The 10950-nt window shown below is 46.6% G+C and overlaps 1 protein-coding gene across 1 annotated transcript in view; it reads left to right on the forward strand.

The window, feature by feature from the left end:
- LOC119383035 (E3 ubiquitin-protein ligase HERC2) overlaps positions 1 to 9796 on the forward strand; it is a 111389-nt gene extending 101593 nt beyond the window's left edge. The window contains exon 75 of the mRNA XM_049412394.1: positions 8055 to 9796. Coding sequence (XP_049268351.1) covers positions 8055 to 8387 — 333 coding nt within the window. The 3' untranslated portion in view covers positions 8388 to 9796. The remainder of the gene's footprint in view (positions 1 to 8054) is intronic.
- The last annotated feature ends 1154 nt before the right edge of the window (positions 9797 to 10950 follow it).

A 10950-nucleotide genomic window follows, 5' to 3' on the forward strand; every position in this document is an offset into this window, starting at 1 on the left:
CAACAGCTAACCTCAGCCCAGGCCCACAACTGCTGCTAATTACTCTACAAATAAAAAATGAAAAAAAGAAATAATAACACAATACACTTGAAATACACTATACTATACAATATGATGCTACGGAAGGGGGTAAAAGAAATTAAGGCGAGTGTTCGTGATGCTCACACGGGAGAGCGTCCACGGCGCGGAGGGGAGGCGGCGCGCGTAATGTTGCTGGCCAGAGTGCGAGGCAAGAGGCCTGTTTGAGGTCCGCATGCCCGGAACGGGCTCACCTTCGGCTCGACGCTCTTGTCGACTACAGACCCGCGAGTCCGACGAACGCCGCTTCGGGGGTGGTTCGGAGGTCCCGGATTCCAGGCTGGATGACCAAAGACCTCGCTGGGACAGCGAGGTCTGCTGTAATCCCGGCGCCAAACCAAATTGGCTGCAAGGCGTCCCGGCGTCGGCAGAGAGCCGGGCGCAGCTGCCATGTCAGCTAGTCTCGCGCAGCAGCCGTGAGGCAAACGGCAGCAAGGCTTCTCGGCGACGGCCGAGACAAGGACACAGCCGGGCGGTCCGCCTGACGTCAGCAAGTTCCCGAACACCTCCAGGGTCCACGGCGATAGGGTGAAGGTGGTTTCATATGGTGTCGTCACCACGCCGCACACTTCCAGGGCACGCACAGATCCACCACGCACGTACACACACACACACGCACACACAGCTCCGAAGACGGGCTTCTCCCAAAGCGCCACACGATGGAAGGCGCGTAGCGTCCTTCGCACCTCTCCCCCCGCATAAGCACCAGTATGCACGACCCCTTCCGCAGGCAAAAGAAAAAAAACACGGCGGAAAAGTAAACAAACACAAAATGACACTCCATATGCGAACAAACAATACGAGAAACACATCAAGTATAAACATGAACACTCAAACAAACAAAAATAGCAGCAAACTGGGCGGGGCTTACTTCTTTGCGAGCACAGGCCGTAAAGAAGTTGGGCAACTGAGGCTAGATAGCAATGTGAGGGCCTTCGGTTGCGGAAATAAGTCCGCCGTCCGGCGCGAAATCACTAAGGTGACCGCTTCCTCAGGTTATACCGGTGCGTGGTCCGAATGCGGTCCGCCGCCCCGGGTGTGCCCCGTCGCTTGCGCGCAGTGCCACTGGGCGCTGGCGGGAGCTCGTCAGACCTCGATGCAAAGGCTTTCAGGTCTGCGATGTGGGCACGGCTGAGTTTTCCCGAAAGCGGATCTTTCAGCAAGTACGCGAGCGGAGTCCAAGCTTTCTCCACTCAGTACGGACCAAGCCACTTAGGAGCGAGCGAGGCTGAGAACCCCTTGCTCGCGTCGCTAAGAGCGTGGTTGCGCTTCAGGACAAGATCACCTACCTTAAATGAAAGATGGCGATGTTTCCGGTCATACTGGGCCTTCTGCGCAGCCCTGGCCGATGCCAAACTCTGCCTTGCTCTACTGAGAGCTCGACAAAGCCTGTCCCGAAGCTTTGATGCGTAAGCAGAACAGTCTGCTGGTGCTTCCTCGTCTCCGAGCTGGCACTGCATGACACTGGTCACCGGATTTGCCAACTCCCTTCCGAAGTTGAGGAAAGCAGGAGAGAAACCAGTAGAGCGACTCTCGGAGGTTCGGATTGCGAACGCGAGCTCACTCAAATGGTCTGCCCAGTCTTTTTGACTTTCGGCAAAGGCCGCCAACATCGGTTTGAGCGTACGATTGGTTCGCTCCGTCAAATTGGACTGGGGATGGTAGGGTGAAGTGGTGCAGTGATTAATTCCTAGGGAACGGCACGTATCACCAAACACCCGAGCGGTGAAATACGACGCATTGTCAGTAATCAGTCTTTCCGGAAAGCCGAACCGACAAAACACTTCCTGCAGCCTCTCAAGCACCGCTCGCGCTGTCACCTTCCGAAGCGGAAACAATTCCACCCACTTCGAAAAATGATCCACGACTACCATCAGATGTATGAACCCCTGCTTGCTTCTGGGGAACGGCCCCATTAGATCGCAGGTGGCTACTTGCCATGGACGCTCACTGACAATCGGTTTCATCAGGCCGGGCGCTTTGCCACCCCTTGATTTCACCGCTTGACAGACATGGCAGGAACGGCAATAGCGGAAAATGTCACGCTTCATGCCAAGCCAGGTCACAGTCTTGCTCAGTTTTGCAAAAACTTTGGAGCCACTCAGGTGACCGGCCATGGGTTCGTCGTGAGAGGATCGCAATAGTGCGGCTCTCAGACTTTTGGGCATAACCACCTTAAACGGGTCCACGGACTCCTCATCGGTGGCTATGTATTTCAGCAGGAGCCCGTCATGGTCCAGCAAGTATGTATCCGCGGGGGACCCAGCGACACACGCCGGTTCCCGTCCCCCTGCGCCCGCCGCACTACCAGCAGCGTCACGGCGCTCCGTCTCCCTGAGACCGTCGCTCAACTCGCGACAAAACGGATCATCTTGCTGGGCCTTCAGTAGCTCTTGCCTGCTGAAAGCGATTCCCATCCTCCCAAAGGGGAGCCTGGTATCGTTCCCACTCAGGACTGCAGCCATCGCTGCCGCTTGCGTCGGCGTCATGGGTTCGCTTACGTGTTGCTCACCCTCTCGCCCGCGTCGCGGCGCGCTGCTTGCCTGGCTCGCGGAAAGGGTTCGCTCGTCGGCGCACTCACCCTTCTCTCCGCCGAGCCGCCGTTTCGCCCCCGACGCTTGCTTGCGCAAAGGCACCGCTAGCGGTTGTCGCACCGGGATCCAGGCTCCCGGTAGACACTGGGGCACGGGATAGCGCGTCAGCTACCACGTTAGTGCTCCCCTTCCGATACTGCACTGAAAAGTCATAATGCTGTATTAAGAGAGCCCAGCGCGCCAGCCTGCCCGCAGGCTCACTGAGCCGCATCAGCCAGCTTAGCGCGCTGTGATCTGTTTGCACCACGAACTTCGTCCCATCCAGGTAGACGTCAAACTTACGCAGTGCAAACACGATGGCGAGACACTCCCTCTCAGTCACGGAATAATTCTTCTCCGCGGGTATCAGCGAGCGGCTGGCAAAGGCGAGCGGCTGGCAAAGGCCAGCGGCTGCAACACGCCATCGTATTCCTGTAGGAGAACTGCTCCTAATCCCAGATCACTCGCGTCAGTCTGGACAACAAACGGTCTGGTCAGGTCGGGGAGCTTGAGCTGCGCTGTCTCCGCAATGGCGCTAGACAGATGGCAAAACGCCTCTTGCTGCTCAGGTCCCCATCGCCACACCGCAGACTTACCCAAGAGCTTGGTCAAGGGCGCCTGCACTTGGGCACAGGACGGAATGAACGACCGGTAAAAGTTGGCCATTCCAAGAAAGCGGCGCAGGCCGCGTACGTCCTTGGGCACGGGGAAATCGAGGATTGCTCGAAGTTTCTCCCGGTCTGGCTCAATGGAGCCTTCGCCCAGCGTAAACCCAAGTAACTGAACTCGAGTCTGCGCTAATTGGGCTTTCGCGGGATTTAACGTCATCCCGGCAGCCCTCACCCTCCCGAGCACATCGGCAACATGGGCCAAGTGCTCTTCGAAGGTTTGTGAATAAATCACGATGTCGTCGAGGTAGCACATGCAGTATGACCACTTTGCTTCCCGGTAGACGCGGCCCTGTGGCTCGCTAAGCCTGAACCCGCGGTAGTCTTCGGCTCCGGTGAGCATCGAGGCTACCACAATGTTCTTACTCTCACTTATACATATTACAGAATGAATTCCTGTTGCTTTAATTACATCGCATTATCGTGCCAGTCATGTTTTTATTCTTTAGTAACGGTGAGCATTGCCTATGAGACCACATTCTGTCTTGATAAGTTTCCTTGTATTTTTGATGACTAAATATTCCCTTCTCATGCTGTTGCCATTTAGAGTTTTTGATGTTATAATGCCGTTAGGGACCCTTTAACAATTTTGTTGGGTCCCTAAAAGTGTAAATACATGTACCACAAAAATAATGAAATAAATAAACTTCAAACTTCAGAGACAGAAAGTTCACTGTTAGAACTGGCTAATCATGCAGCTGGCAAAGGCCCTAGATTTCCTTCTATCTTCAGGTTCCCTCCTGCATGTCTGTTGTGCTCAATACACAAAGCACTCGACTACTCTGAGTGGTACAACATTGCACTGCTAAATGAGGGTTAAATTACCCACACGAAATAGTACCTTCTTTGCAAACGGCCAGAATTTCTGAAGCCATCTAGCTTTCGTATACTAGCGGCTGCTCTAGACATCATGAAGTGTATTGTTTGTGTGTTTGATGCCCATAACTGCCACTTGACGATATAGGCATTTTAGCACTAAGGAAAGTAAAATGTTATTGGTGGTAATAAGAGGTTTTTAAATACCTCTACAGAAATGTGGCAAGTTTGACTTTAAGTTAGGCATCTGTACTGCCTTATGGCCACCTTGTGTGAATCTTTGTTCAAGTATCACTATCTGGTGTCACTTGTTTTTCTTTGGTGGCCCATTCTTCTTCGGCCATAGGCTGAATTTTTATTTAGCTAATGGTTTCATTTGGCAATTAAACAACTCACACAAATAGAGCATTTGCCCATGAGTGAAATATATCAGAGAGCATTTGTTCCCTAGTGTCATTCATAGTGAGACTTTTTAATGCTTTTAGTTGCAATATAAAGTATACTAAAAAAGGACTTGTTGCTGGACAAGTTGACTTGATTTACTGCCCCTTATTATTAAAGGAGTACTGACACAAAAATTTTGGCTGCGCGTTTTATTGTTGAAATGTGTTGCTGGGGCCCTGTTAGTGATAACACAGCACATCGTTTGCTGCAGCGTGCGACAGATAATTAATTACAAGCTCTTCAATTCCGACCGGTCTCAGTTTCGGTTTGAGATAGCTCCAAAAACGACAAGCCTCTGGGTGCAACTATCACCACCTAGCATGTGCAACGCTTGACCACGTCAGCACACAGAGCTTTGACGAACTTCCGCGCAGTCCGTGCAATGCCAAGTGCGGCAAAAGAGAAATGGCGACTGTAGGCTTGTGCGAATATTCGAGCTCTTCGAATATTCGAACGAATATTACAGTATTCGAATTCGCTTCGATTCGAATTTAAATTATTGGAAATTTCGAAGTATTCGAAATAAACGAATAGGTGTATATTAGTCCGCATGTAACCCCCTTGTAAAGGTGGTTTCACTGCAGTGGAGGAGTGCTATGCCGTGGATGCACCTTTCCAGGAAGAATCCGCACTGCCGCGAAGCCCTCTTTCAAGGTTAAATGAACAGATTACCCTCACATCGATTCATCATTTTTTAAGCTTAAGAGCTTGTTATACCAGCTTATATGCCCCGAGTATAGTAAATTTTAAAACGTCACATATTTTACAGGTTATTACCTGCATTCTACCGAAAGCCAAATCCTGCTACTATTCAAGGTTGCTTCCACTTCCTTTGAACCAAAAAGAATGACATTTGCACATGCCTGTTACAATTTTGAAACATTGTGCCGGTTGGTTGTGTCATGACAAATACGGTCATTTTTCTTTATAATATGTGACATATACTATTCGAATTCGATTCGAAATTATTCGACCAAAATCACTATTCACTTCGAATTCGCTTCGAACCTAAAATTTGCTATTCGCACAAGCCTAGGCGACTATGACGTCATCATAACTTGTTGTACCGGCTGCAGCGTGGTGACGTCGGGGAAGTAGGCGGTTCACTTTGGGTCACTTTCAAGGGTGTCAATGCTGCGAGGTGCGGCGTATAGCACTGGATTACGCGTACGAACTTCAAAATTCACATAAAATACCTTCCAAGCTATATTCGCTGTAGATATTTTGCAGATGATATACGCATGTTCACGGGAATCGATCCTGCAGGCTGTCTTGGCTGTGAAATTTTGTGTCAATACTATGGGTGTGCGAATATTCGAAATTTCGAATATATTTCGAATAGCGTTTGCTATTCGATTCGATTCGCACTGGAATTTTACTATTCGAACTATTCGAACTTCCCAAAAACAAATACAGTCAGCGTCCGATTGAAGGTGACCCCTTCAGATTTTTCAATATGCTTCACCCCATTACACTCTCGTATTGTGGCAAAGCTGCCTTTCAAGCTCCGTTACGGTCGAACTTTGCCAAGACCACGGCACGGAGTAAGATAGTGGCGAAGACACAGTCAACATCCGATTGGAAGTGGTCCCTAGATTTTCAATGTGCTTCACCTCATCACACCCGGTATGGCGGCAAAGCTGTCTTTCAAGCTCCGTTATGGTCGAACTTTGCCAAGACACAGTCAAGGTCCGATTGGAAGTGGTCCCTAGATTTTCAATATGCTTCACCTCATCACATCCCGGCATTGCGGCAAAGCTGCCTTTCAAGCTCTGCTACGGTCGCAAAAGTACTAACTCAAGAAAACGCTGGTTCCAACATGGAGATGAAAGATGTGGCAGAGGTGAGGGCTCAATTAATGCTGTTTTGGACCTGAAATTTGGGCGGGAAGTCCGAAAAATCGGAATCAAAGCTTTTTAGCATCCAAAATTTCAGATGTTCTTGTATATCGACGTCTACGAGGCAGATTTGGAATTCCGGACTTGAAGGGAGCACACCCTTGTCCGCCACATCAGTTGGGCTTCCACAGAAGTTGAAACAGGAGGAGAGACTGAGGAAATGGCATCTTTGCCTATCACGTGTAAAGTGTTGTCAGCAACACTTTGGTTGCATCAAATCATGTACATAAATAAAATTTGGCCTCTACATTGCCTCATTCTTGATAAGACAACTATGAAACATCACCCCGCCAGTGCTTCATCAACCCAGCGAAAAGAAACACTTTCATGTTGCTATCTCATAAGAATATGCTTAGGAATCCTCTCTAACTTGTTCTGCAATTTCGCTTCGAAGTATTCGAAAAATATTCTAGAAATATTTGAGAAATATTCGAAAAATATTCTATTTGATTTGCACTCATACTTCAATATTCGAATTCGCTTCGCACCCAAGATTTAGCTATTCACACAGCTCTAGTCAGTACCCCTTAATAGCATGGAAAAAGACACCACACAGTGAACATGACACAAAACATAAAACTGTACGCTCTGTGTGGTATCTGCCTTGCGCTGGTGAAAGCATGTTATAGTTAGTGTTTACATTGGTCATGTGATCTTTTTTTAAAGCCTTTTGTTTATTACACTAGTATATGTAATTGCATAAAAAACTAAACATAAAAGGTGGAAAAACAATGTGTGCACTGAACTTCTGAAGGTAACAGCTTGCAGAGTACATGCCAGGTAGCATCACAATAAATAGCATACACAGAGCTTTTGCCGAGGAGTATATGTAGTTGTACATACTTTCACTTTGCTAGTAAAAATTCTACATGCACCTGAATTCACGAGTAATGAGCAGGATCTCTTGCAACAGCGATATCATGTGAAAGTGAGATGTTATCTTGGCTGTCGCAGCTCTTGTCACTCACAGGTTTATGCAAGTGGCTTTTAGGTTCATTGCAATGGCAATTACATGGAAACTTCGGTGCATTTGCGCCATCGGCATCGCTGTGATGTTTGATGTTCCGTATAAAGTCCAAATAAATAACATTGCCCTGCACATTGTACGCTCTATATGCAAGTGAAAGCGTGCGAGGGCTGCCGACTATCGCTGCACAAGCAGAGAAGAGATGCACCGGGCATCTTTCATTGCGCGAAAGGTGCATGGAAATGAGAGCCGGAGGGGGTGCTGCATGGCTCCAGCATGAAATGCACACTTTGACTGGCCAGGCGTGGTTACCCATCGTCATGCGCGCTGTATGTTTAGAGGTGATTAGTAGATGGCTCATACCTTTGTACATGTTGTGCTGTCATCGCAAAGTTTGCATTGAAGCCATAGAGAGTAAAAGTCAATTTGCTCACTGCAGCGGCCATGTTTCCTAAAGGAGTGAGCTGCTGGTCTTACTTCGTATGACATTTCAATCTGTTGTCGTCACATTCATTGCTTCACCCTTGTGGTGAAACTGACTTTTCTTGCTTCATCATCAGTAGCACTTTTTCCTAAATTACATAGGCACGAATGCTCTTCTTTCTTGCAGGTTTTGGACAAGTACAGTCCAGCAGACCATTTTCTTCCCGAAAGCTACACCTGCTTCTTCCTCTTGAAGATGCCACGTTATTCCTGCCGTGCCGTGCTGCGTGAAAAACTGAAATATGCAATCCACTTTTGCAAGTCAATCGACACTGATGACTATGCTCGTGTGGCCCTTGGTGCTGAGGACGACGTGGATTTGGCGAGTTGTGGGGCTGCCCAGTTTGTGGATGATATGCCACACTTGGCCATCGAGGAAGGGCTCGCAACGAGCGATAGTGAGGGGGCTGCCGTTGAGTCATTGGGAGGGGCCTCTGACGAGTGGAACAGTGAGGCCTGACAGTTTTTGTCAATTGCAATCCGGTTGATGTATTTGCAGTGATTTGTCACACTCGCAACTTGCACACTGCTCACTAGCGAGTGAGAGGAGGCAGACGTCAAAGAAAGCAATCTGAACATTATTTTAAGTAGGTAATGTGGCATCGCTAGAGGAGCACGATGTAAAGAGCTCTCTTAGCTGAACTGTTGCTTTGTTTGTGCTCATATTTGTGCAGATTTGGCATTTTCTGGTTTGTTCTCTTCAGTGACATGTTCGGAAGCAGTTCCTGCTTATTCTATCCAGAATGGTAGAGAAAGAAAAATGTCTGTATTGATAATTAAAAAAATATTCACGCTGGAAGGAACCATACAGCATTATGCCTTTTGTATGGTGAAACCATTCTGCATTTCTGCATCCTGTCGCCTTTGTAATGGGCAGCTGAGCATGCCACAGGTGTAGGCACTGCACTTTTGTTCATCGAGAAAATTAGTTGTCCTTTTTTTTTCTGTCGTCACCACAAGTGACATATACTGCTGTCTTACTTGGAATGAAATGGGCAAGTACTGTTTGCAAGCATGCTGTTAAACAAAACGACATTGCAAAATGCCACCTCTATGCAAAAAGATATAACAGCACAAACAAGTTGACAGTTTTGCCAGAAGAGCGATGTATGCAGGGCTCTCCTACAGCCACCACATTACTGTTCTTGCTAAGCCATGCCATGTTTTCTGTAAAGACCATGGCAATGCTAAATTTAGCTTCACCTTAATTGATATTGCACTATAAGCCAAGAACAACTGTTTGTCATATTCAAGATATTGCGAAAGAAAGAGTATGTGGCTACAATGCAGCGGATAGTGAGTTTAGACTGTTGTTCATGAAAACAAGTTCATGACAAGGTGCAACCTGTTATATTTCATTTTAGCTCATTCTAATCACGAGGCAGTAATGAAACGTGCCCAGTTACTGTACAACAATTCATTTTCTTTATTATTCACTTGTAATCAGGAGCATCATTTTATGGTAAATACGAGTGCTTTGAGCTTTACGTCAGCTATTTCAAGCTGCTACTGTGATGAACATTACATTTCATAGAGTCTCTATGGTCCGGTGCAAGCAAGCTTTTGAGTTTGATTTCGTTGCTGTCCGACACTGATCTCATTTGTGAATAGTGCATTTCTGTTTATTTCATGGCGATTTTAGTGCGGCTGTATTTTTCACGTGGTGACCAAATGCGACACAGCAGAGTTGTACCAATTCTTTGAACGGCTGCAGTCTGTCCATCGGTGTTTACGGTTTGACCTGGGAGGAGACTACTGAGCTCTGTCCAATCAGCGTGCTGTGCTTTTTGTAGCATGTTTCACACATTGTGTGTTATGTGCTCAGTGTGTATATGGTTTATGCATAAATAAATTGTTGCTTGACAAATACTCTTGGAATGACCAGATATGTAAGTAAATGCAGAACAATAATTGTTCACAAAGACGCGTGTTTACGTACACATTACATCAATTCTTTATTGAATAGAGAAACAACATATACAAGGTTTGGACATATATAACAGCAGCTTCTTCTTCTAGTACTGCCAAAGTGTGGAACATGCACGACATTTGGACCCCATGATGCTTAAATGCAGAGCACTTTGTTTCCTGTCAGTTAGCTTCAAGTGTTAAAGCTGCGGAAATGTTGAAGTTCGTACAGAGAGTTTTTCGGTGAATATGACATTTCAGATGCCTTACAGGGCCAATTAAATGCCAGTGTGTCGATTTTTACGAGGTATCATTGGAATGAAACCGTAAAGATAGCGGTAAAAGAGAAAAACGTAGAAAATTTCTTCAGCTGTACTTGTTCTTCCAAGCATCGGAGGAGCAAGGTGAACTTGTGCATAGACAGCTGCTGCTTGTGCAAGCATAGTTTTTTAACAAGCTTATTGGCTGGCAGGAGCACATCAGAAGGCTTGACACAAAACTAAATTGTCTTCAAATAAATAAATCACCTTTTTCCGCCCAAGCTTCGGCGTAAGTACTTTTATTTCAGATCACCTATTAATTCATGACATGTTCATTTGTTTCATGTGATATCTGGCTAAATTAATATAACTAATGCTGAGCACTCAATGGTTAAACTAGGCAAAGTGCATTACTGTTTTCATCTATGTTTGTTTTCTCCTCCAAACAAATGTGTTACTTCGCGGCCTTCTAAGGTCCTAGCTTAAAAATTCGATTCTAGCTTCTTTGGTGTGCAAGAAAGCACTTGGTGAGCATGTCACATTCTTGGTTAGAGATGGGATGCTATCAAGCCAATCAGGATTGTGCCAAAGGTGCTCCCACAAATGAGAGAATTTTGTTATAATATTCAGTATTTATTTGTTTATTTGTGCTTGAATACTAAGATTTACTGGTATACTCTGTGCATGCATGAAGACTTTCGCTATACAATACCCTCGTCCTAGGCCAACAATACTTCAAAATTGCTTCAGTCTTTGGTTCAGATCACTGAATGTTTTTGGCTGCAGTAGGCAAGAAGTACAGGAAGAACTGCTACTAAACATTCTTGCAGCAGAAACACTTTTAAAATGCTTATT

This window comes from Rhipicephalus sanguineus, chromosome 2 (genome assembly GCF_013339695.2).
Source record: "Rhipicephalus sanguineus isolate Rsan-2018 chromosome 2, BIME_Rsan_1.4, whole genome shotgun sequence".
In the NCBI taxonomy this organism is placed as follows: domain Eukaryota; kingdom Metazoa; phylum Arthropoda; class Arachnida; order Ixodida; family Ixodidae; genus Rhipicephalus; species Rhipicephalus sanguineus.